The sequence below is a fragment of the Protopterus annectens genome, chromosome 1.part2 (genome assembly GCF_019279795.1).
Source record: "Protopterus annectens isolate FY-2018-M chromosome 1.part2, PAN1.0, whole genome shotgun sequence".
NCBI lineage: Eukaryota > Metazoa > Chordata > Ceratodontiformes > Protopteridae > Protopterus > Protopterus annectens.
In genome coordinates, this window is record NC_056727.1 from 1,231,843,181 (window position 1) to 1,231,870,937 (window position 27,757).

Sequence of the window (27,757 nt, forward strand, 5' to 3'; positions counted from 1 at the left end):
GGTCCCTTCAGCCGACGACCGCCACCCGCAGGGTGGGTTTCTTATTTTCAATATAACCTAGTTTTTTGCTAAATTAAAAAGGTCTTTTTACAGTATTGGTGTTAAATATACTGTTTCAAGATAATATTTAGGTATTTCAGATTCAAAAGTATTTTATGCAAGAAAGGAAAAATAACCTAGGGAAACAGGATGGAATTTCCAGCGTATACAGGTGCATTTGGAAATCCCCCCCGGGGAAGATAAAATGGGTGCATAAGTGATGACTTGTCAGAAGCCTTTTCTCTAAGAAGTTGTGTGAATTTACAAATCTGCTGGGCACATTTTGGAGCGTCTTCAGACCATTATTTGGTGAGTCGTATATCGTTTGTTTTTGTGTGAATCCTTGTGTACTTCGTTTTTAACCGTAACACTGACAAGCGACTACACTGTACAACTGGCACCCTCTTGTAACAATAAAATGAAGAATGGATCTCTGATAGCTATAATTTTCATGTTGTCATCAACGTCATTGGCGTGAAACAATTTTGTTTAACAATTACAAGCACGGTCCTGGAAGGTAGCTTTTTAATCCTTGTAAGGTGCCGGAGACGTCTGGAAGGGTACCAAATACGTCTTGGCTGCTGATGTTGTCAGCTTTGGGCTGCACTGTACAGTTCCTGTGAGCCGTGGATAAGGAATGTCTGACACCTCTTGAGCCTCTGTTTTGGTGCCCCACTTCGCGTGGCTGCTGTCATTTCGCGCTCACTCTGTTAGTGACTCGACAGTCCTGCAAATCGCAATGCCTATTGCATTAGTTCTGGCATGAGCTGAGTTTGATAATATTACACATTTTGGGTTACTGTACTTACAGCGCATGGAAGTATACCTTGTTTGTTACGTAGAATTTCTCTAGTTTACAGCTGATGTGTGTCTTGGCAGTTTTATCTGTTGACATTTGTCCAGTGGCGAGAATGGTTTGTATAATTATATAAGGCTTGTTCAAAGCAGAGCTCCCAACCAGTCGGCCACAAATCTCATCAAAATCGGGGACACGTCCAGAAATAATCAGGGAGACTTTTAGAATATTAATACTATTAACTTGAAACAATGACGGAATAAGAGAATGTGAATTACTATACATTTTCTGAAGTTAAAGACGTCTATAATTAAGTACTGTCATTATTTCATAAGTCTAACTCACCACCCTTTGTCCAAAATTCAGGACTACAAGGGACAGAGCTAAAATTTGAGTTAAAATCAATCCCTGAAAATCAGTAACAGTCGAGAGGTTAGGTGACTTCAAACTGCTATACGGAATTTGCCGTATATGATCTTGTTTTTACCAAACACCAATGAGAAGCCGCCTATTACTGCTATTAGATGTTTCGTGTCAGGTGTTAAACAACTTTTAACATTAGCTGAATGACATTTGAAGTAATGTGAAAGTACTACTAATTATATACGTGTGAGGATTATTTGAATGGGATTGGCATGCACACGTTTTACGTGTGGATTAGTGAATATTGGAAATACTCCCGCATTTCTTTACAGTATGTCATTTTTTTGCCCACGTTGTTCCGTTCCCGGTAGGTATAGTAAGCTGTTTTGTTGGGAGTTGTTAACAATGAGAAATAAGTAATGTCAGTGCGTTTATTAGTTCTGTGTAGAAAACATGTCATGAGCAACAGGGATCCCTAGCCTGAGCATTAGGAGTCATAGCATTTTCCTTTAAAGATCGTTCGTAGCACACATCAGTAAGTTGGTGCAGAGAGGCCAGCATTAGTGTAAAGAAAATCATTAATATATAGTGAAAAGATTGTACGACTGACTGACTACAGAAACTTAAGGCGCACCAGGGGTAAGTTGCATCTCCAAGTTTGGATAGATAATTGTGTAACTGGAGTACAGTGTCCTCCGAGGATGATATCTTTACATAATTAGTTCTGAGAAAGTAATAGTTACTTGATCAAAGGTTCTTTTTAAATAAAAAAAAGTACTTCTGTAAGTAGACCTTTTATATTTATGAGTGCAGTCAGTTGCTTGGAACATGGCAGTGGTGATATTGAAAGACTGGTAGGACTCCATCATGTGAGTTATTAATTGAGTAGCAGTCATTGTTTTAAATTGTTTATAAACACGTTTTTCAAGGCTTTTTGCTACTGGCTGTTAGCTATTGTGTGATAATAGGTGATGAAATGTTTTTAACATCTGGAAGTGGGCTGATTGTGACTGATTTCAGTTTCACTACCTGAGGCAATACTGGGAATATTTTTAAAATATTTATGCACTGCTTGTGATGAAACTATTCTAAAATGAATCTAGTGAAACTGAAGTCAGCCATCAAGTGAATCAAAGCCGTTACTTTGGAGGAAGGGGAGGATGTTGGTAAAGCAGGAGGGAGAGGTGTCAGTGCTATAAAGTGGACCATTAAGATGTCAGCACAGTCCATTAAGAGATGAGGAGAAGTCCTAGCACATACTTAAGCAGTGTGACATTTTCCCAAATGAGCAATTTAATTTCAGACCAGCAGCATTTAAGATTATCAAAAAAAAGCTGTTTTCTCTGCTACTGTGATTCGTTAATTTGTTATCTTTGGTAGGTATTCTGACTAGCTTTATCACTATCTAAGATGCATAAAGGTTTTTATCTTGCTTCATATATTCCAGTCTTTTGATGCATTGTTTCTGGCTGAAGTTGTTGGGAGCTTGCAGGTAAGCCAAGGGCTTTTGTTGCCCCTGAGGTAGTGCAGCCTTGATATGTAGAAGGCCAAGTGAATGAGAGTAGAGCAGAGTTGAAAATTTTTTAGAGCTGAATCCAAATCCATGATGCTATACAGTTTGGTCCATACAGTCTGACCTTGTCAGTATGATGCAGCAAGTCCGATATGGGTATGCCTTTATCTGGAGGAGATGTGTGACTTTTAATTATAATAGGGTTTGTATGCAGTACGTGAAGGATCAGCAGGGGCTATGATCACTTAAGTGTGTTGGATAATGCATAAAGGAATTGGTTATATTAGGATTCTGTCTAGGAATGGCCTGGTTTGTGAGGAAGTATTAGAATGAGATGTGCCATTGATTAATTGCATTCCGCTTCACTGTCCTGGTCTTTTTCTTGTGTTTATAGAGTACGTATTTTGTTTTATTTTATTCTTTAACAAGGACAGAGCACAGATCCAGGTGGACCAGTTTTAGACTTGGCCTGAGAAAGTTTTGTATAAATGTAAGAAAAGTGCAATACAAATGAGGAAAGAATACACATGTAAGAAAGTAACAGACAGCCTAATTAAAAATACAGCAGACCGTATCATTAGAAGTTGGGTAACTTGATATGAATGGGAGTTGTATGGTTAGCACTGTATATACAAAACTCACTATGTACATGTTCTCTTTGCTCAATTATTGTTGGCTGGTGGATTGGGAGGAGGTGAAGTAGGATTGTAGCTAGTGTTAATGTAGAAATATTATTTTACAACATCTGGAGGAAAATCAAAGGTTTATTACTCATGTCAGGCTTTCAGTTAGTCCCAGGTAAACCTTCTGCTCTACCTTTTGACAAAAACAGCAGGGAAAGGCTACATACTCTTGGACTGCTATCAAGAGACCATAATAAGGCAATAGTTGGAGGGCAAGTGTCTGTAACCAGTCTCCATTTGTGCCTTGACCACTATTCTTGCTGCCATCCAAAATATTTGCTTTCCTATGTGCTGTAGATAATGTTGACACACTGCATTCAAGTAAATATGTATGACTTATTGCAGAGTCCCTTTCCCCAAACTTGCTGTATAAAAATGTTTTCTTTGTTTTCTTTTCTCCTGCAGATCTTACTGTCTTGTTGATATGATCCCCTTTTACACCTGTTTACCGATTCTTCAGCTCCTTGCATCTTCAGGTAAGCTCAATGTTTGTAAACACGTCAGACCCTTCTGTTTTGGTGTTTTGCTCTTGCCCACTCTGGAGTGTGTATCTGAGTATGCTAAATATGCTCTGGTAGGGTGTGCCATATGAACTTCAGTTACTGGGGGGATCCGTGTTGGAGAATCTGGTTAAAATCCTTTGCTGTAAAGGGAGTGTGTTGTTCTAGAAGTGAGTATGCAATGCATCTTCTATAATTTACAAGGTGCTGGTGACGAGAGTGCTCTGTATTGCACAACTTATGAAGCACAGCCCAAAACATCTACCTGCCAGTATAACTTGATTTTTGTTACCTTTATTTTTCTCAGAACACAAATGTTGCAATTGAAAAGTGCAAGTTAAACTAGCCTATTATGTAGTTTGCTATGGTCCATTAGAATGCTTGATTGGTTAAACATTTTTGGCAGTTTGTTTCTGTTATTTCAAGTAGTTGTTGTGGTACAAATCAGCACTACAAAAACAAAACATGGGATGATACTTCTTTCTCCATTTTGTACCTATAATTAGTGTTAGTATCACTCATCATCTGGCACTTAGTGCACAGGGTTAGGGCTGCGAGCTGGTAATGAGCTTTACCTCTGTAGTTGGGGGCTTGGTACTTTCAGCTTCCATTTCCCTGCTATGACTCCTAGCAAATCATTTTTGTAGGCAGTACTTCCAAGGTCTCCCTTGAAAAGATGGTTGTGGTTTGTGTTTTTTTTCTCCTGTTTAACAAATGAATATATTTTTTCATCTGATAATAGTGTGCCTTACTAACCAGTCCTAAGTTGTATGTCATGGTTGTTTCATGTCCACTGGTTAACAAGGTAGTGTGCAAATTGCCATATGCCCTTTGGAGGTACTGCAGTTTGAAAGTAGCTTAGCTTGTTTACAAAAAAGCTACAGGTATGTTCCCGAGTCATTTCTGAGTGAGGGAAAAATGAGACGGGAGACTGAAATGTTCATAGAATTTGATACAACTTTAATAGTCCAGAGATTGTGGATTTTTCTTATTAACCATACATGTGTTGAGTCTGTTAGTTATATTTCAATGTATATTATAAAATAGTAATAGCTATAATTGTAACTGAATAAAAAGGATGCTCAAGTGTTGAAATGAGGACTCAAATTTAGGTGTTTAGTCAAAGGAAGCATCCATCCTTGCCAAAGCTCCAGCTGCTAAAAATCGTGGTGGCTGCTAACTTTTCAGTGCAGGAATTCATACATCTGTAAAGTGTTAGGGAATCATGAATTAAAACTGAAATGAAGCAGCTAAAAATGACATCAACAGAATGACATACCTAATACCTCTTGGATGAATTTAAAACTTAACTGATACAGGTAAAATTATATTAACACAATAACATGACCTATTCTGGTGAAAGATTACAGTGTGCAGAGTTTAGAAAATAGGGGGAAAACAGATAGGAATCCCAACTCCCCAAGGAAACATCAGCTTATGCTGAACATTCTTTCTTTTTTTTTTTTCTTCTGTTTTCCACCGATGCTTCAAATTTACCTATTTAAATGAGGGCTGTGTTCCATGATGTAAATGACGTTCACACATACCCTAAGACAGGCCAGTAAAACCTTCCTTCTAAGTTCCATCTCCTATTCTGTCTGCTCAGTAAGCGTATTGACTTAATCTGTACTTTACTTATACGCACCTCGAGTCTCAAGTGTCCAGATTTTTGCCTCAAAATTTCAGTCTGCTCCTCATAAAATTGTTGGTTTTCTGGCAAATCACTGGGATGATCTGAGGAGTGAAATTAGTAAATATTTATTTGTTTGATGACCGTCCACTGGGCCATAAAGAGCCCATTTTCAGTGGAGGCTTGGGGAGAAAAGCTTCAAGAATTACAGCTACAAGGAGTTACAGTTACAATTATTAAATGTTGAAAAGACAAAACACAGTAGTAGGTACATAAAAGTTAAAAAAACAACATTTACATAAGAATAAACAATTTGTCATAAGATCATATAGTACATATTGTCATACATTTGAGTTTCAGACTTATATTATTTAGAAAATGCATTTTAATACATATCTGTTATTTTAGTAACTTTCTAAGTTTGTATAAGAGCGGTATTTAAAATCTGTCCCTATGTTTGGGCCTTTGTACCCCCATTATGTCAGGCTTTGTCCATATTATTTGGGTTAAAAGGTTGAGAGGCATGCTTGTGTATCTATATTACTATATCATTTTAATAGGTTCGTGGTTGTACCACTTTGATTTTTCAGTCCTTACCTAGACTGGCTTACCAAACTTCCAGGTAGCAGTTTATCTTTCTGATTTGAATGCCAACTGTCAATTAATCTATTATGTGGTATAGTAGCATTAAAAACCACATAGGATGAAGTCTGTATACTAGGGACAGAAATGCAGTATTTGTGAAAGCGTTTATGTGTTGGTGTGGTTCATATTAATCTTTTGCTTCGAAGCTGTGGATTGCAGTTTTTTTGCCCTTCCTGGGTACTTTTATGGATTTGGTTACTAGTACTTTTTGGTATCTTGGTTTCAGTTCATTTTCGAGATACATATATACAGCATGCATGTGTATGGTTACAGGCTGAAACATCGAATGGTCATACGAATTAATTTTTTTTTCTGGCTGTAAATAACTCTGAATGCTGATATGAGCGAACGTTGTTTTCAATTGAATTTTTGTTGCCAGCATTTTGCATAGTTTCATTGTGGAGTGGGGTAAGGGAATTTGCCCTTACCTTACTGTTGTATGATCTCAGAGTTGGTGTATATAATTAGCAGGGGGTGTAGGAGGGATTTGCCCCCCCTTCCAAAAAAATAATTTTTGTTGTTTGTAATCATTTTAGATTCAGTCTGAAATGATCATTCTTTTGATGGTTAGCATTTGAAATGTTTCATATACTCACATGTATGTATATGTTTATTTATAATAGTGTGTGCTGTATGTATAGATATTAATACATCCATCAGTGAATGTCCTGACCTTACCATTTGGAAAAAGGCGTACATAGTGTCTCTTTACAAAAGAGGCTGTTCTAATGATTGTATGCTAAATCACAGTACTACCTCTCATAGCCAGTGTTAGCAAAAATGTACAACACATCTAATTGCTGGAGTACTCTCTTTTCTTTTGTCAGTTTAACAACATTCTTTCCCCTGCACAACATTGCTTTCGCTCCAGACATGGCACTACCACAAACTTATTACAATTTACCAGTGTCATCAATAACAGAAACTCTGGCAATCAGGTTTCCTCACTATTTGGCGACCTATCTAAAGCTTTCAACACAGTCTCCCATCATCTGCTTCTTCAAAAACTTTCTTTTCTATGTCACTCTGTCTCTGTCCCTCTCTGATTGTCTGTCCTGATTTAAAAGATGCTTATCAGACAGGTATCAAACTGTCAAGTGGCAAACTGAGTATTTCTTCTTCTTGCCTATCAAAACACAGGAGTCCATCTTTAATATATTTAAAAATGATCTTCATTAAATAGAGTCAAACATGATACACTGAAAGTACTCAAATGATTCTACAATAATTTGTTCTCCCCTAACTTGCATACATTTCAAGAACTGACCCAAAAAAGCCTTCATTTCTATTGAAACTTGACTAGCTAACTCACATCTCCCAGTGAACCCTAAAAAAACAAGCTTCTCCTCTTTACCCCCAGCTTAATAAGACCATTTTAACATTACTTCTTCCAACAACACTAAGACCAAAGTGGTCTCACATACCAACCTTATGGATGTCCTATAGAAGACGACATGGAAGATAGAATGAAATTCAACCCCCACATCCAAACAGTAGTCAAAAAAGCTAAGCTTGCTACATAGAGCAAAGCCATACCTCACAGATAGTCAGGAAGACTGTTGCAAGATGCTATTTACTATCCTCATGCTGTTATGCCCCTCTCATATATTCAGAAATCTAACAGTATTCCAGAAGATGAAGTGTGAACGATGTTACAACAAAATAACGTTTACTGGAAGCTCTTATTACTATACCCACCATTGTCAAGCTGTTAGAATACTAAATTGGATCAAACTACTGGCATCCTTCATCAATCTCACTTTTTAATTGTACATAACTTAATACACAACCCAAACAAATGTCCAGCCCTCAAGTCTCTAATCCAGCACTATAACATAGGCAGAAATCTACAGTGTCGAACTTAAATCCTTACTTGTTATTAGTAAAACTCAAAATAAAGTAGGTGATGCACTCCAGTCTAGAACTTCATCCCTCCCCCCCTCAAGCAAATTAAAGATTCACAACACTTAAATCAGAGCTCAAACAGCGCCTAAGACTATTGCCCAGAATGAACTGTGCTCAGACTTTCTCATCGGTAATTACATGTAACTTGGAAAGAGACTGATGCACATACACATATAGCTACATGTTTGTACAGCATGTGTTTAATAACTTGAACTTTTGAATGTAAAGACATGATCGGTATTTATCTCATGTAGCCGCCTTCTGTATTCCTACTTTTACTTCTGTTCTAATTGTAAGCTGTCTAATAACTAGTAAAGCTTACATTTTGAAGACCTGAGTGATATGTTTCATGTGGGCATCCAACGTGTTCCTACTTTCACTTCTGGATTGATTGCTGTTGTTATTGCCTTTGTGGTGTCACTTGGCCACCACCTGCTCCACCATGCTTTCCTGTATCTCATAGAAGTAACTCACTTCACCAGGTCATATATACCAGATCCACAGAAATGCCTTTCTGAAACCTGTGTGTCCAAGTCTGATAACACAAAGTGTTGTAATTGGTAGGTTTTCACAGGGTGAGTCAACTGTAGAAAAGGTACCTCATGGTTTGCATTATTGTCTAGTTGTCAACAAGATGCTTGTCTGTAGCTTAAACGAAGGTATGTAAAAAAAAAAACTGGACTTTATTGAAATATGCTTGACATCTGAGATGAAAATGGACTATCAGTCTTTTAATAAAGGCAGAAATCGTAACTAATGCATAATTAATTACTGAACAAGTAATGCTAAAAGTATATATTTAGAAGTAGCTAAAATAAATGATTTCTAAACAAGTTGTACAAAAGTACATTGCTTCAGAGAAACACAAATATTGACAGTTTTCTCTCTTTTTTTAGTTGCTTTCCAGGTACAGATGCCAAGCAAAGTGCTAACAGTTGTTCATGGACAGACTGTTGTACTAGGTTGCATTTTTGCAGCTGACGGAAATTCATCAACAGAGCAAATAATTGTCACATGGCAGCGAGGAACAGAAGTTGTCCACAGCTACTACTACGATAAAGATCAGCTTGATAAGCAGGATTTGCATTTTGCCAATCGCACTAGTCTGTATCCAGCACAGTTTAAAAATGGGAATGCTTCCCTAAAGTTAGAAGGGGTGCATCCTGAAGATGCTGGCACATATAAGTGCTACGTCAGCAATTTACAAGGGAGTGATTTTGCGACTGTTGTACTCAAAACAGCAGGTATGTGTTGGTCTTCAGACTGTGCATATCACAGGAGGAAATGTATATGTAATCTTTTTAAAGGAGAACTTAACACATTTAACTTTCTGTATTTGTGACTTTTTATATTTTAATGTTTATCTGCTACCTTTAAGTAGTGCAGTCAGCTCTAGTGTCATGCTTCAAAACATGGCAATGGAAAAATTGACAACCTGCCCACAGATGTAAACTAGTCAGCCCTAAAGGATTCAATCCACTCCCCAAAGCAACTGCACCCTCTATAATGGAAGCTTTCTTACCATACCCCTCTTAATTAATATACATGTACTAACTTTATGGTTATGCAACCCTGGGAGAAAAGAGAAATACCCTTCAAGGCCGAGGTGAATAACTGCATGAACTGCAGGATTACAGCTTAATTAATAGTGCAGGGGAAGTGAGTAGGGAAGTGCAGGGGAAGTTAGTAGGGAGAGCAGCATGCTTTTCTGAGTTTTTATTTATTTATTGGCATTTGTTAACTGGGTTTGTCCAACTGGGCTTGTGGCCCATTTTCAGGAGACCCGAGGAGAAAAGCTCCAGTAGTACATTTTTAAACAAGTGCAATTTTAAACCATATAGATATAATAGCAGTTATAGCAAAAAGATTCAAATATGTTGGGTTACATGCATAAAGTTAAAGTTTCATTAAAATGAAGCTAAGTAGCATAATTTTACATTGATATAGTTCAAGAGGTCAACAATAAAATGTTTTTGTTTGTATAAAGTATAGTACATTGGAGAGAGGGTTGTAATGAGGTACTAAGTATGGTCCTTTTGAGGGTACATAAAGGGAAGGAAGACTAGGTGGGGTCATGGCAAGGGCAGGTTCTAAATTGTGAAAAGCTTTTAGTTCATTTTTAAAGTGTGAAGTGTGGGAGACTGAACGTAAGTCAAGGGGAAGTTTGTTCCAAGCCTGGGCAAGGGAGTGTTTGTAGAATAGTTTGCCTACTGACCTTTTTGGATGGTAGATATCAAGTAATTGTTGGTTAGAAGTACGGAGGGTCCGGGATGGGATGTAGATGGAGACTAAGGAAGATAAAGATGGACAGAAGGAGGGTTTATAAAGAATAGAGTGTAGCATATGAAACTGATAAGATAGCAAAAATTGGGGAAGTTCAAGCCATTGAAGAGAGTTTAAAGAAATGCAGTGGTGTGAGTTGTATGGGGAGTTAGTAATGAATCTGGCTATTTTTATGGTAAGGCTGTTGGAGTTTGTTTAGAGTTCAGGCTTGGATATTGGTAAGAACTGGGGCGGTGTATAGGAGGGAGGGGAGGAGGAGTGCCTGGCCCAGGGTAAGTCTAGATTCAGGGTTTAGGAATTTTTTGTTCTGATATAGCAGACCTAGTTTCTGTTTTTTTTTTTTTAATATACATCGGAGTGTGTGTAGGTTGAACTTTAGTTAGTCATCGATAATGACCCCTAGGAGCTTTGTGTGAGTGTCAGGTTGGATAGTTGTGTTGTTAGAAGATTTAATAAAAAGGGAGGTTTTGTGATGAGAAAGAGAATGGGGAAGGAAAAGTAGGAGTTTGGTCTTTTTGGGATTTAGGATCAATAGGTTGTGAGAAAGCCATTGTTCAGTGGATAGTAGGGCCTGTTGGGTCAGTGAGTGTAGTTCAGGAATGTTATTTGAGATGGATATAAGTGTGGAGTCGTCGGCATACTGAATAAGGGAGGATTTTTTGATTGAGGTGTGAAGATGTTAAACAAAAGGGGTCCCACGATTTAGTCTTGGGGAACACCAGTGGAGATGGGAAGGAAAGGTGAGGAGGATGAGAGCCATTTGACAGATTGTTCTCTGCCAGATAGGAACTATTAAACCAGGCAAGTGCGGAGTGGGATAGGTGGAGATTTGCGAGTTTGGATAGTAGTAGAGGATGAGAGACAGTATCGCAGGCTTTGGAGAGATCTAAGAAGAGACAGGAAATGAGTTTGTTGTTGTCTAGGGCCTCTGCAGTGATATGAGTGAAGGAGAGGAGGGCAGTGGTGGTGCTGTGGTGAGGTTAAAATCCATGTTGGGTAGGGGTAAGTAAGTAGTGCGTGAGGAGGTGATTGAGGAGCTGTGAGTGAATACATTTTTCTAATATCTTGGAGAGAGGGGACAGAATGGCAATGGGTCGGTAGTTTGAGGGGTCAGTGGAGTTTCCACCTTTATGAAGAGGGATAGTAAAGAAAGATTTCTAAAGAATGGGGACAGTTGATTCCAGAATAGATCGATTAATTAGTATAGATATAGGATAGGCAATTGAGTCAGCAGCAAGTTTGAGGAATGTAGGAGATTGTCAGTGGAAGGAGAGCAAGGTTTTAGCTTGAATAGTAGAGATCTGATGTAAGTAATGGGAACTGGCTCAAAAGAAAACAAAGTTGTGTTAGTGGGACTTGGAGGGGTGGGTGTCGAAGTAGAGTATGGCTTAGAGATTACCAAATTTTGGATAGAAGAGATAGTGTTTATTCAGGAGGGTAGCTGTTTCCTGAGAGGAAGAGTTAGGGTATGGGGAGGGATTAGAGGGCTTTTCAGGATAGAGGATGTTGTTGAGAGTTGACCAAAAGTTTCGAGGATTGGATTTGTTAAGCTGAGCAGAGCTATAGTATAACTTTTTTTCATTAGTTGTATGTTTTTTTGCAAGGTTCCCCAGTTGCCTGTATTTTTGAAGAAGTGGTGGTTGTTTAGTTTTAGTCCAGGTTTTCCAAGCACTATCTCTTTGTTTCTTAAGGGACCTAGTCTCCTTGGAGAGCCAGGGAGCATGATTTGATTTTACACTGATCTTCCTAGAGGGAGCTAAGGAGTTTGGAGTACTCATGAAGATGCTATTGAAAGTTCTTACAGCATCGTTTAGGGGGCGGTGTCTTAGGATGGAACAATCTGTGTTGTGGAGAATGGAGTTAAATTGGGATGAATTGAAAGTCGATAGTTTTCGACAGTCTTTGATAAGGTGGGGTTTAGGAATATGGGAGTAGTGTCTTAAGATGGTGGTAGGGAGATTATCACTGAGGGAGTCAGGTAAGGTGGTGGGATTGTGGTATTGGTGGGGGGAATTGGTAAGGATCCAGTCTGTGATGGAGCTGGAGGTGGAATTTTATGGAAGCGAGTGGGAGATGTTATAAGTTGGTGGAAGCTGTGTAGGTGGATACTGAGTTGGGGGGAGTCAGTTGTGAGTTTGGACCAATCAATGTTGACATCACCAAGGATGTGTCTCATATGGTATGTTGTGGGAGAACCAGGATAGGATGTTTTCAGGAATGGGCAGATTGTTACCAGGAGGAAGGTAGATGGAGGCAATTTTTTTTGTGGGGATTCAGATGACAGTTAAGAATGATGATTTCAGCTGGGAGGAAGTCAGGAATTGGGGAAGGGTATGGTGAGAGGTTAAGGTTGTTTGAGTAGAGGATGGCCACGCCATGTGCGCAAGGTGCTCTGAAGTCTTCCTACATTTTTTTCTGTTCCCTTGTTTGTTAAGTGTGTCACCACCACCAGTTTATATTTCTAATCTACTTCAAAAGGTTTGGGCTACCATCTGTCATTTACTGGTGGAATTATCCACAATGATTAGCTAATGGTACTGTGAGTGTACATGTATATGGAACCTGAACCAAAAGACAGCTGTCATCCTTTGTCCCATCTAACTTCCTTTCCCATTTCTAAATTCCACTGGAAGTGGGATGTGTATTAGCTTCATTATGACTTGTAGTACACAGACATCTACCAATTCCTGTCACTGTGTTGTAGAACTTCTACCAGCCACTGCCAACATTTGGGTCATTTTATCTCCATGACAAATTACTCCCCCCTCCTTCCTGAAACTGATAGAAGATGTTGCACCCTGCATGCATCCCCTCGCAAACAGGCCAGCAGGCAGAATGACCCAATTCCTGAACAGAGCTCAGCAGTGTTGCAATCAGAAATCTCACTGTTCCAGCGGTGTATCCTGGTGGCATCTTTAAAGCAGTTTTGCTGTTGACAACACATGGCGCACTTGAGACAGTTCTTCTTTGTGTGCAGTTCAGTGAGCACCAGGACATTTTGTCATTGTCCTCCTCGTGTGTATGGATAGTGCTCCCTACATAGTGTCACCACGATGCTGTGTAGTGTACTCACAACTTCATTGTTTCCTGACTAAAAACATTGACAATATTATTCTTGCTCCATTTTTGAATTTGCTCTATTTTCATTAAAATTAGTAGTTTGTTTGCCAGAGTCTAACATTTTTGAAATTATTCCACTATGTCTCTTCAGGTCTTCTGAGGTCGCATCACAAAAGCTTAGGAAAAATTGTCATATGTCAGGAGCTTGAACACACACTGAACATATGTAGTAGAGTTTGTGACAATGTAAGCAAATTTAACCTAACAAATAAGTGTTTTCTACAGGAGGGTACACCCTCATGCAGGAGGTTTCTCTTTCCTTGCATCAACCCATATTACTCCCAATACCCCCTCCATACAGGAGACCTTGCCCCTTCACATTCCCCTGTACTTTCATTCTTACTTAGCAGTTACTGCACCTTAGAGAAGGAATAGTCCCTAAGAGGAAGTGTAAAGCCTGCCTCACTATTGTCTGTGAGGCAGGGTGGGCAGAATACAAGTAGTAGCATCTTACATGTATGTGACTCCAGGAACAGTGAGTAGTAGTTAACTGCTCTAGCCCTTAAGTTTGGGCAGCTGTAATATGACCATGGGTGATCTAACTGACTGTAAGCCTTGTGAAATGTACTATACCTGAAATAAAAGAAGAATGGGCCTTAGATCCTTAAAAACTTATTTCCAGATGTATGTTTTCCCTCTTTTTTTTGTGTGTGGTAGAGGTCAGAACTGTTTAGTTTGTTTTTTGACATTGCCGGTCACTTGTATTTCTGGGTTTGCACTGCTCAATAGAAATAGATGTTGCTTCTTTAGCTGTCTTATCTATGCACAAAAAGATAGAGGCTTCCTGCAGTCTGTGTGCCAACCTAAAAGATGGTTCCTTCTTTCTTCACTCTCTCTTTTTTGGCTCACATAAATGCTTTAGATGTACAGTATATAACTGTTGGTGTTTGTTCTGTGCACCTTTTAAGGTTTCCTTGAGTTGTCGTACCTGAAATGAGGGCTGCTGACATTACATTTACATTCACAGAAAGGCAGATCAATGCATTCGGTATTACTTACTGAAATGGTGCAGATTAAACTGCAGTTTGTCATGTATTCTGTACTTCAGTGTATATAGCCCAGGTGATAATTAATGCAGCATGAAAGTGGGTCACAGCTGATCAAAAATATTTATATTTGGGTAGAAACAAAACAGTGAATGTGTATCTGGAAGCTTGCTGTGTACTGTTTCTAGATGATCACGAGATGTGTTAGTGGTAATATTTTTGAGAAATCCTTATTGTTTCTAGGTGGCCAAGTGTTGGGCTTATGGTAGTGTTTTGACATATCCTTAGATCTAACTTGTGTTTTATTTGTATTTTTCAGCCTATTACACAGAACCACATTTACTGATCAAGGCTCAGAAGACAAGTGTCACCTTTGTAATGGAGTCAGAAGGGTACCCCATTGCTGACTTTTCTTGGCACAGAGGAGAAGATTTTCTTACTGATATTGGAACTGGGAATTTCTCCTCTGTTAATGACAGGGGCCTTTTGACTGTTAAGAGTGTACTCGAGGTAAAAGACTTGTCGTTGCTCCACAACTACACATTTGTATTGAGAAATGAAATCCTGAATCAGACACTGACCAGAACAGTACATTTCTCCACAGGTAAGGTGTTTTTTTCAGATGCTTTGTCTTACAGTTTGCTGCTTCATATGTTAGTCTTAAAATAAGTTTCCTTGGGCTCAGTAGTCAAAATACTACAGGATGCATGCTGTAATTAAAAACCATTTATAATAATTGGGGTACTACATTATATGAAAAAAGAAGTTATGTCTTACCATAATGTTCCATCTGTGTTGTTTCATCTTCGTTTATTCATCACGTATGGGATCCAGTTCCGACCTCGGAACTGAGCTGGCCTTTTTTCAAGCTCGTGTCAGCCACAAACCTCTCGAGCTAAGATTTTACCCATCATGCCCTTCTCCCATTTACCTCAGATCTAGTTTGCAAGTTGGAAAAGTGAAGCCGAGGCTACCTCTGGTCAGACCTGACCTAACAACTGGAAAGAAGGGCAGATGAGATCCACCAGAAACCTTCAGAGGTGGAAGGCATGTGGGCCGTAATGAATAAACGAAGATGAAACAGATGGAACATTATGGTAAGACATAACTTCTTTATCTGATGTTGTTAATCTTCGTTTATTCCTTACGTATGGGACAGAGTCCCCAGCTACCTCGTTCCCTGGGCGGCATTATGGAAGGACATTCTGGAGCACCATAGAGCCAAAGGAAGCTCTGTCTCTGGAGGTAAAGTCCAATTTGTAATGAGCAGTGAAGGTATGAGGCCTAGCCCAGGTTGCAGCTGCACAAATGTCATTCAAAGATGTTCTAGTATGGAAGGCTGACGAAGCTGACACTGATCTTGTGGCGTGGGCCTTTACTCTGCCCGGTAAAGGGATACCATTCTTGCCATAAATTAAGGTAATACAATTTCTCAGCCAAGTGGCTAATGTAATTTAGAAACTGGGCAACCCAATCTGGAATCAGAAAAGGCTAAAAACAGCTGGTCAGATTTTCTATTAGATTTAGTCCTGTCTAGGTAAAAAGAAATTTGTCTATGTACTTCCAAGGTATGCAGGCAATATTCCCCTCTGTTAGAATAATTTGGGAAGAACATTGGCAAATCAATAGTCTGATAAATAACTCAGAAATGACCTTGGGCAAGAAGGCCGGATTGGTCCTTAATGAAACTCTGTCCTTGTGAAAGATGAGGTAGGGCAGCTTGATAAACAAGGCTTGTAATTCAGAAATACATCTGGCAGAGGTAATAGCAACTAAGAATAACGTTTTCCATGATAAATACTTTAGGTCACAGGTAGATGCAGGCTCAAAAGGAGAATTTGTCAACTCTTGAAGGATTAAGGCCAGGTCCTAAGATTGAACAGGTTCTCTGAATGGAGGTTTTAGTTGAGCTACGTCCTTCAGGGAGGTCTTACAAAGTCTGTGTGACATTAAGGAAGAGCCCTGGAAGCCATTATGAAAATTAGAAATTGCAGCCAAATGAACACAAACTGTGGAGGCTGCTACCCCTGATTTAAAAAGGTCTGAAAGATATTCTAGTGCAACAGAAACAGGGGCTGAAAAAGGGTCCAGTTGTTAATCTTGTAGCCAAAGAGAAAACATCTTCCATTTGCTGCGGTAGAGTAGTCTGGTGGATGATCCATGAGAGGCAATTAGAATGTCACGCACAGGGGAAGATAGGTCATGCTGCCTGACAATCATTGGAAGTGGAGAAACCAAGCTGTCAGTTTCAGGCTGGATAGGTTTGGATGAACCAGGTTCTATGGGTGAGAGATCAACTCTGGAGCTGGATTGAGAATCCATGGTCGATCTAACAAATGAGGCCAGAGGAATGGAAACCAAACTTGTCGAGGCCAGTATGGGGCAATGAGGATCACTTTGCTCTTCAACCGATGTGCTTCCTTGAGGAACAGGGGAATGAGGGGTATTGGAGGATAGGCATATAGTACACCCAAGAGCCAATTGTGGACTAGAGCATATCTTGCTAAGTGTCCCCGAGGGGGGATCAGGGCAAAGTAGTTGCTGCACTTCTGATTGGACGAGGATGCAAACAGAGCGCAGCAAGGCTGGCCCCAGCGGTTGAAAATCTTCGCCGCCACAAGGGGATTGAGAGATCACTAGTGAGGCTGTAGACTGCATCTGCTCAATTTGTCCGCTATCACGTTGGAGTTCCTGGGAATGTGCATCGCTATCAAAAAATGATTGGAGGCTATTGCCCATTGCCACATTCTCATGGCCTCTCGACAGAGTGGGTATGATCTGGTTCCCCCTTGTTTGTTGATGTACCAGACTACTGCCATGTTGTCTGAGTGAATTGCAATAGTCCCTGACGGAGGGAACGACTGGATTGCTTGTAACGCTAGAAGCACCGTCCTCAGTTCTAGGACACTAATATGCAGATGGGCCTCCATCTGTGACAAAGTGCCTTGGACTGTCCTTCCCTGATACAGTCCCCCCACCCCATCACAGAGGCATCCGTGGTCACTGTGGCGTTGGGCTGATGAGGGTTGAAGGGGCGAGACCACTGATGAGAGTTGTTTGACATCCACCAGAGAAAGTCCTGTTTGCAAATGTTGGTTATTCAAATCAGAAAAGATAAGGGATGCTAGGATGGGTACCACTGAATAAGAAGTAGCCATTGAAGAAGCCTCATGTGTAGTCTTGCAAGGGGAACTATCGTGATGGAGACTGCCATCGATCCCAGCAGTTTAAGAACAGATCGAGCTGAGGCTAGATTTTGTGACAGTATTGCCTGAACCTGTTGCTTGATCCTCTGAATTCTGTGATCTGGTAGGGAGGCTGTACAAGTCATTGTGTCCAGAATTACTCCAATGTACTCTAATGACTGACACGGAGTAAGGTGTGACTTCTTCCAGTTTACTGATATTCTGAGCTGCTGAGCAGTACCAAGAGTGTAAATCAAAGCCTGATCCAGTAGACGTCTTGTTGGGGCAATAATGAGCCAGTCGTCTAGGTAAGGAAACACCTGGAACCCTTGAAGCCGCAGATGAGGTGTGACTACTGCCATGCATTTTGTGAACACTCTGGGGGCTGTAGAGAGTCTGAAGGGCAGTACTCGGAACTGGTAATGACTGGATCCCGCCAGGAAGCGAAGATATCTTCTTGAGTGCCTTTCCACCTTTATGTGGTAGTACACGTCTTGAAGCTCTATGGAGCACATCCAATCATCTTTTTCCAAAAGTGGAAGAATAGACTGAACCGTGACCATCCGGAAATTTTTTGTCTTTACGAATTTGTTTAGGGCGCTGAGGTCCAGAATTGGTCTCCAGTCCCCGGTCTTTTTTGGCACCAAAATGAATCTTGACTAGAAGCCGGATCCTGTCTGGTCTGGGGGGACCATTTGGATGACTCTTTTTTGAAGCAGCTTTGAAATCTCTATAGCTGCAGCCTCCCTTTGACTGGGTGGCACATCGGGTAAGCTTTTGGGTAAGGTGGGAGTGGATAATAATGGAATATGGTATCCTCTGGTGATGATCCTTTGTACCCAAGCATCTGTCGTTATGGTTTGCCAGGCGGAATGGTACAAGGAAAAATGACCCCCGACAGCTTCCAGAGGAAAGCAATCGGGCCGCTCCCTAGGAGTGCTGATAAGGCTGCCCAAAGAAGGATCCTCTGGAGCCCCAGTTTCATGAACCTCCCTTGCCCTGAAAGGGGGTGTCTTCCGTTAGAGTTCTCCTCTCTGCCTCTGAGGAAAAACTCGGCCTGAGTGTCACGGAAAGGACCCTGGGACTTTTTGTGCTACATTTTTCCACTCTTCTGATTCCTAGAATAGAACCGCTGAGGAGAAGATAAACGGACACCCACGGCAGATAGGGCCTTACCGTCCTGTTCAAATCTGGTCAATGTATGTTTTTTTACCTTGGACGCAAACAAAGTAATGGTCTCAATAGGGGTGTTAAGGAAGGAAGCCTTGAAGAGGTCCGCAAAATCACAAATGTGCATCCAGGCATGGCATTTCATGACTATGCCTACACCCGCAGCTCTTGCCGCTCCTTCAATAGCGTGGGATATCAAAGGCACTGAGGAATTGGAAACCGATTTTAGGGTTGCTAACTGAAAGGCCACTTTGTCATGGTCCTCATCAGAAACTGCTCCTGCCAGGGTCTCGGAGTTCAGACAACAAGTCTCTCTGTAGCCTAGTGAAATGTGCCAGGTAGTGCAAGGATCTAACAGCAAAGGTCGATGACGCAAAGACTCATTTCCCTAATCTATCCACTGCCCAGGATTCCTTATTTGGCGGGTGAACAGTCTGGCTCTCCTCTGCCAGTTCGTTTTTTGTAGTGGCTGCCAATACCATGGCATCTACAGGGAGACCTTTTGACCAATGGGGGCACTCTTCTGAGGGAGAGAGGATTTTGTCCGGCCTACGAGGTATGGCTTCCACAGAGTCTGGTGCCTTCCACGCATGCTGCACAATGAACTTGACGAGCTCATCGGCAGGTGGGATAACCCTGGAGGTCGGGGGTAGGGCGCGAAAAGCCTGCAGAAACACAGACTCCACTGAGGAAGGGTTAGAGGATTTCCATTTACCTCTCTGTTTTAAAATTTCAAGGATGTCAACACAGGAAACCTCATCAGAAGGTGAATGTGAGGACCACTCCCCATCATCATAGTCTGTGTCTCCTCTGTGGAGTCCTTGTGTTTCCTTTTACACGTAGTCTTGCAGTGAACTTCCTCAGTGGAAGACTCTGGGGAAGACTGTAAAGACGGAGTTTCCTGGGGGGAAAGGCCTGAGAATCTTGCGCCTAATGTGCAGGGGTTGTGATTTGAGACAGCTGAGGCTCAGAGGAAGTAGTAGTCCCCGACTGAGGCTGCCGAGGAGCAATGGCCAATGTCCTTCCCAAGTACTGTATGGTTGGTCCGCCTGAGGAGGGATGCTTCGGCGTCTCCACAGAGGTCAAAGGAGAGTAGGTAGGAGTCTGTGGAGAAGGGTGATCAACTCCAGAGGGGAGAGGCACTTTTGGAGGGCCAGGTGTTCCTCTGGCCAAAAGCAGCTGGTCTATAAGACGTACCACATCATGTTCAGAAAGTCTTCTGGTAGACCTCATTGAAAACCCTGAAGGCGATTCGGGTCTGTCCAAAAAAGGGCTAGTGCGACCACTGACAAGGGATGTTTGTATAGGTAATGTCAAAAAGGGGGTTGCCTGCACCGAAACCATCGGTGCCAAAAAAGCCTGCACTGTAGTAATTGTTGGTGCTGAAGGGGTTTGCACCAAGAAGACTGTTGTTGCTGAGGGGGTCTGTGCTGAGAAAACTGTCGGTGCCCACAGCGTCTCAACCGAGAAAACTGTAGGTGCCGAAGACGTCTGTGCCGAAACTTCTGTTGGTGCCAAAGATGACTGCGCCGATATATCCATCGGTGCCGAGGAAGTCTGCACCGAACTAGTCAGTACCAAGAAGGATGATGTCTGCACCGAAAGCAACGGTATAGAAGGACCAGCAGACATAATCGGAGACAAACACTACACCTTGTGGCTATAAGGTGAACACCTTAACACTATGCCAACCTCCCACCCTTAAGGTGAGAACCAAACCTGTACCTTATCACTGTAAGGTAAATCCCTTAATCATTATACCGACCCTGAACACTTCAAAATGATGTTCATAGGTTAGTACTAGACTAATTGCCCTTGTGTGTCATTTTAAAACTAGCCAATTACCCCATGTGATGATCAAACCGTGTACCTTGTGTCTATAAGGTAAAGACCTTAACCATCATACCAGCGTCACACTTATAATATGCTGTAGTGTAAATGTCCATCAAAAAAAGTAAGGCCTACTACAACTACCCCTAAAAATATACCCGGTGAATACCTTAAAAGAACAGCTGAGGCTATTGCATATCCAGTTTCAATTTTGATAAACCGATCCACATCTGAAAAATAGTCTCCTTGTGAAAAAATCCTTTATTTCATCCTTGAGCAGTAAAATAATGAAGATCTTACAAAAATTGTAGACCAATTGCCATTTTATTTTCCCTTATCAAAGATATTGGAAAAATGTATTTATTCTCAACTTCATTACTATTTAATGTATAACCATCTTCTGTTTCAACCCAACATGGCTTCTGTCCTCATCACAGAACCACTGCATAGGCTAACATAAGCAGTACCATATAGAAGATAGCACATATTATCCTGAAACTCTAATTTATACTTGACACCAATGTTTGTGGTACTTGGGATTGCCAAGTTGTAGGTATTGGATGTACTGTATACATCTCCCATAAGGATGTGCATAATTCTTCATTTGCCTAGTATGCAGTGAAGACATGACAAAGACCCGTCTTGGAATCTTCTAGGTTCAGGCAAACCACAGAAGCTCAGAGTAGCATGCATTATAGGCTTAAACTGTTTTGGAATCTGCCTGTTAGATTTTACCACTGGAAAATGTTGGTTTATTAAGTTTATGTAACCATGGAAACATACTGGGATTCTGCCCTGATGTTTCAAATAAATCATCTCAGCACATCATTAACTAGTTTTATATTGACTACTACATAAATGAATACATGGCCAGTAAGAAAGTAACATATAGGTAAATTCAATGATAAAAAATTACTGTGCTTCTTTATTTGTGAAGGAGGTAGCAGATCCCCATGGGTGTAGTTTTCTGGCCACTGTTCTGTATGAAATTAGCATAAAAATACAGATGGGGACCTAAGGCTACCTTGTACAATGAAAAGGAAGACTCTGTACATTCTTGAAGCAAGGTAAACATATATTTGCAGGTATGTAATTGTAATGAGCTGTTGTGCATATGTAAGCATGCATGCAACGTAGAATGTTTCCCTCTGAATGTGCATGTTACATTTTGCATATGCAAGACAAAAAAATTCTTCACACATAAAAGAGGAGTGAACAGTGACTATAATATGTCTTTCTGGCCAAAACTAAACTATAGCACTGTCCAGGAGATGAAAGACAAAGTGCATCAGCATTCTAGATGCATTTAAATGGGGTAGAGATGCCTGACTACATAAAGTACATAAAAGGATCAATATTCCTTGTCCCTGGGGCAGGCATAATGGATAAGTCACATTTTAATATTTTTCTTCAGAATATAACTGAATAGACTGGTGGTCTGCGAACTACAAGGCTTCCAGAAGCGAAGGAGAATTAGATGCTCTAAGGTGTATTTTAGTTTTTTCATTCAAAGATGGTCTGAATAAAATTGTAAATTGCTATTAAATTTTGCTTTTTCCTGCATTCTTTCAGTGGACCCCTACTCTTTATTTTTATTAATTAAGTAATCAATCAATCAATTAGTTATTTAATCAGTTTAATTATTTAGCTAGCTGCCAAAGGAGCAGGTCACAGTAAACTGAGAAGACAAGTGTTTGTGAGTGATGCATAAATGTATATCTGGGAATAGTACCTGCTTCCCTACCCCTTCAAAAAGTCACTTTCTGTATATCCTTTTAGTGTTAGATTGGAGTGAAAGTGAAGTTATTAGTGGCCACAAACATATATTGCAAGTCATTGCTGTCAAACAAACAAACATCATGCCTTCCATATCCCCAAACAACACAGACTGAACCCTGTGGTACTCCACTTGTCACTGGTCTGATGTCGGATTTGGAATCCGCTACTTTCACAGTGTGGGTTCTGTCCGTGAGCCAGTTGGCAACCCATCTTGTGACATAGGGATTTATACCTAGTTTAGTGAGCTTATCTATAATTCCAGAGTGGGGGATGGTGTTGGAAGCCTTGGCGAGATCTAGATAAGCTGTGTGAACCATTTTACCCTCATCTATGGCTTTGGTGACTGCTTCAAAGAAGTCAATCAGGTTTAGGAGACATGATCTGCCTTTTACAAACCCAAACTGAGTAGGGTCCAGAGTTTGGAGATTACCAATGTCTTTGTTTATGAGTTCCACGATGATACATTCCATGGCCTTGCAGACCAGGCTCATCAGGCTAATGGGGCGGTAGTTACCAGGGTCCGTCGTGGCTCCCCCTTTGTGGAGTGGGATAACTGTCGCAGTGTGCCATTCAGTGGTTACAAAGCCTGAGGTGAGGCTGTGATTGAACATGGTACTTAGGTAGGGTGCCAGTTCATTCTGTAGTTCGTGTAGAACACAGTCTGGGATATTGTCAGGTCCCATGGATGCTGTGTTCTTGGCTTTGGAGAGTGTGTTTTTTACCTGTGCAGCCGTGATTATAGGAACTTTGCATTCTTCCGGTATAGAGATGGGCCCTCTAGGGGGTGAGAGGGGGGTAAAGTTAGCACTGAACCTATCTGCTAGGATGTTGGCAATATCAGTTGGTTCTGTATATTTAGTGCCATTATGCTGTAACTCAGAGCAGATCTGAGTGTTCCCATTTAGATTCTTGACATAGCTATATAATGCATTGTGGTTGTCTTTAGAGTCAGTGGCAATTTTGTTTCCATAACTAGATTTGGAGGATTTTATGAGGGATCTCAGCTTCTTACTGAGGTTGACCAGGGAGTTCCTCCAGTCATGGGATTTTACTCTTTTTTTGCAACAGTTTCTTTCTTCTGTTGTAGAGTTTGTTTATGGCAGAGGACCACCAGATTGGCTTCCTTTTTTTGGAGGATAACATCCTGGTTCTATTAGGGATAGCATGATCCATGCACTCGTGTAAGTGCTTATAAAGTGCATTTGTGTAGGATTCGGCAGTCGTACCTGTATTGTCCGTCTGCATGGGTGTCATGAAGTTTGCCACTTCTGTCTTAAGAAGTGTGAAGTTGGCTTTTGAGAAGTTTTTTACGATGGTTTCACTAATTGGGGCTGGGGGTGGGATGTGGATGTCTAGGCTGATTAGCTTGTGGTCGGATCTGACCAATGAGGAATTGACCTCTGGTGTGGAACACCGGTTTCCCATGTTGGTAATGACCAGGTCTAGGATATTGCTGCCCCTGGTGGGGGTGTGAATAAGTTGATCCAAGGCGTTGGAATTTATGAATTCTAGAAAATTTGAGCAAAAGAGTTGGTACATGAGTAGTTTTCCAGTTAATGGTGGGGTAGTTGAAATCGCCCATTATTAGGGTGTTGGGTTGTACCCTAATACTTTCCAGTGTATCAAGAAATGAGGAGTGTGAATCCTGGGGCATGGTGAGGGGGTCTGTAGCAAGCTACAATTTGGATTGCGGTCTTGCCCAGAGTTAGTTGCACTTGGATAATCTCGGATGCATTATGCTGTGCAACTAGCCTGGAGGTGTGGATATCCTTAATGAATATGGACACGCCTCCACCTTTAGTGCTTTCTGGGTTAGGTGGCCGAAAGGTGTGGTATGAATTGAAGCCTGGTAATGCAGGGATGCTCTCTGGAGCTTTGAACCAGGTCTCTGTCACTGCACAGATGTCAATGTTCTCCATTTTAAGGTGTGCCTCGAGTGAGTGCATATAATATATATTAATAGTAATATATATATATATATATATATATATATATATATATATATATATATATATATATATATATATATATCTATATATAATATAAATATATTACTATACATAGTATATAAATGGTAATGTACCTAAAGTTTCACATTCAAAGTAATCACTGTAAAATAGTTCATCTTTCTTCACACAAAAGCACACTGGTATAGTGACTGTTTAAATTGAGCAAACAAAGATGGTCAATTACTTCCACTCCCACCCAACATGTGTGCACTTCAGTTGTCTGGCATAACATGATGGTCATGTATTGTACTGCATTTTAACTTTGTTCAATAGAAATGGTAGCTGCACATTAAAATATTCTAAGTTGCTTCACATAAATCACATTAATCCTGTGAACTCAATGTATTTGTCAGAGTGCTTCCTGAGTGATATTGCTCTCAAACAGGCCAGCATTTTGTACGCTACTCTAATTCACGTAGTTAATAGAACAATGGGCTACTTATTAATGAACATTTTTGAAGTTTAGTAAGAGTCGAACTCCACTGTCTGGCATTTTAATTGTTGTAATCCCCAGTGGTTTACCAAACAATAAAACAATGTCTGGTTGCTTGCCAATAATAATATTAAAAAAAGAACAAAAAACAAACTTCCGTGATCATGTCACTGATGGAACAACTTTTCATAATGCAGATATCCCCTACACTTATAAATCTCCCAGATTCATTGTCTGGGCAGATTATGATGGGACACAGCAGAAGGCTAACAAACTGAACGGTGAAGTTTACAACACTCTCTCCCTAGTGTGCTGCAGTTGCTGCATCTTCAGTAGGGGCATTGCGTGCCTCATGTTTTATTTATTTTTCCTGAAGTGAAGAAACATTGCATTGCTTTAAGAAAATAAGTGGCAAAAAGTGCACTTACCAGAGTAACATCCTAGGTAACCACCTAGCTTACATATGTGTAAGGCAAGTCATGACCATCATTCCCAACATAAATGACCAGGCATTAGCTTCTCAACCCCTGCTTCAGCATTTCAATCACTACTCAAACCCACTTTATCTGCATCTTAGTATTTCAGTCTCTACACTATGGATCAGATTCTTATCCGCCCATACATAACGCATTGGTTATCATTAATGCTAACTACGTCTCATTCAGAGTGTTCCTAGATCTGGTGGCCGTGATCAATGATTAATGCCAGCTCTATGTGCTGCCTAGCTAGATGCCATGTACCTATCGCTTCAATGATTGTTACTGCTAGTAGTAGTGGTGGTGTGTTAACCCTTTCAGGTATGTGTTAGTACTTGCAGGCTCGTACAAAACAGGATGTCCTTGTTAGTACTTCTGTACTTGTTATGCTGCTTCTTTAGCATACCCCTGCCTACTGTCAGGAGTCTTGTACATGCACATCGTGGTTTGAGTACAGTGTTTAGGGGACATTGGGTACAGATTGCACACGTGTAGCTTATATCTACGTAAGGAGAAGGGATAGTATGTTTACATGCTGGTTTGTATATGTTTGGCATTTTGGTCATTGTAATTTTTCAGTTCCAATGCACACACTCATATCCTAACAAAAATATGCTGTAAGAAGGATCTTGAAAGCTATAACTAAGTCATATCAGTTAACATAATATCCTGTAGCCCCATGAAAGCATTAACAAACAGATGTTCAATATCTCTGTCAAAATAAAATGCATCCCCGTGAAACTGCTAGTTTGAAGTTTGCTGCTGTTAATTTCTCTAGAAGATAACCATGCAGTTTAATTCTTGCTGTTCTGTTTAAACATGATTATTTTACCTCCCTGTTTTTCTTTTGTTTTTTTTCTAGAGTTATTGGCTGAATCTTCAGTTAATGGAGTGGCTGTTACTGCCTGTATTTTAATGCTTCTTCTGCTCATTATATTATTATTTACAAAAAAATACCAAACTTGTAAGTCAGTGAATCGTAACGAAAGGCACAGGAGTGCCTTCAACAGAGAAAACTTAGTATAAACTTTCCCTTCGAGTCTGGATTGGTAAGACTGAGGTGCTAGTTCACAACACTAAGAAAACATGCTTTCATTATGGGGACCATTTGTGTAATTTTAACATTAATGAAAAGAGGTTAGTACGGTTCTGTAGCAAAACTGTGAGCTGGCCTAGTGCAGTGCTGTAGCTCAGGACCAGAATGCATCGCAGCGTCTGATGAAAGGAATGCAGGATGAGTACTGCTGGCACTTTAGATGCAGTCAGACTCCAATTTAATATTTTCCACTGTCCTGTTGTATTGTGTATGATCTGCACTTCAAAGAATTCCACATATTGCTCTTGTTTTGTGGTCTATCGGAATACAGATGGTATTGCATATGGCTTGTGTCCTTGGTTCTGAAACTCCTCTGTGGCTTCTGTAAAGGTGAAGATGTCAGGACGTTTTAAAGACTACGTGAATACCTTTGCTATACAGAGTCCAGTTTTTCTTAATAGGAATGACATGTAACACCACGTTCTTAACTTAATGTGAAAAAAATGCAGCCAATCCTCTGGAATGTTAGTGTTTTAAGCATGAATGGGCATGTGTGTATGAAAAGGTAGAGTTTTAATGCAGCAGTTACAAACCATAATGGCAGCAAAGCCATAAGGAAAATAAATAAGCTTTATGTTCTGTATTTTGCAGTAAATGTATTACTTGGTAGTAATACCACTGTTTAACTTAGATGAGTTATGTGTTTTAAGTGCTATCTTTATTTGTGTATTTATTTGTGTGTTATGAAATATTTAAGCGAGTGGTTTATTTTTTTAATTGTGTATTAGTGATACAGAAGAAAGAATAGAGAGTACAGTGTAAGAGTGTCAAACTATATTTTTACTGCAATTTTAGTCTTGTTCACTCTAGTCTTTGACAAATAAAATATATTTTTCTATTTTTGCTGTGATTTTCGTCTCATTCATGGTGTAATGTCTGATTTGCTCTCATCTGTGTTCATTTTCTAAAACTCACATTGATTTTAGCCTGTTCACAATGAATAAATGATGTTGTGTGAGTATAGTCTTTGAGTGGTGGTACACTGTCTGCCTGGTGCAGAGCAATTGCTACAGAGTCATAGGAATGGCTCACTTGGCACACACGGGCTCAGGGAATGGAGGTTTTTTTTTTAGTGAAATAAGACATTTAGGTTCAGCGCAAACTTCTCCCCCCCCTCCCCACCAAAAGGGCAAATATCTATCCCAGCAGAGTGCTGCCCCCCTGACATCTCAGATGCTCAGGTAAGAGCCGCCCTCTCCAAAGCAAAAAACACAGCATCAATGGGACCAGATGGTGTCCCGGGCTGCGTCCTACATGAACTCAAAGAAGAGCTAAACCCAAACATAAAACTACTGTTCAATCTCAGCCTTACTACA

The 27,757-nt window shown here is 40.4% G+C and overlaps 1 protein-coding gene across 1 annotated transcript; it reads left to right on the plus strand.

Annotated features, from left to right (window-relative positions):
* LOC122792313 (CD276 antigen-like) lies at window positions 1–27,279 on the plus strand. Its single transcript, XM_044060100.1, has 5 exons — window positions 1–348; window positions 3,800–3,870; window positions 8,971–9,318; window positions 14,783–15,067; window positions 26,208–27,279. The coding sequence occupies exons 2-5, from the start codon at window positions 3,819–3,821 to the stop codon at window positions 26,369–26,371; spliced, it is 849 nt and encodes a 282-aa protein (XP_043916035.1). The 5' UTR covers window positions 1–348; window positions 3,800–3,818; the 3' UTR covers window positions 26,372–27,279.
* The last annotated feature ends 478 nt before the right edge of the window (window positions 27,280–27,757 follow it).

Coding starts and splice junctions, on each gene's coding strand:
- LOC122792313 (XM_044060100.1), top strand. CDS start 3,819: ATGATCCCCTTTTACACCTGTTTACCGATTCTTCAGCTCCTTGCATCT. Junction 9,319..14,782: donor TGTTGTACTCAAAACAGCAG/GTATGTGTTGGT, acceptor TGTATTTTTCAG/CCTATTACACAGAACCACAT. Junction 15,068..26,207: donor AACAGTACATTTCTCCACAG/GTAAGGTGTTTT, acceptor TTTTTTTTCTAG/AGTTATTGGCTGAATCTTCA.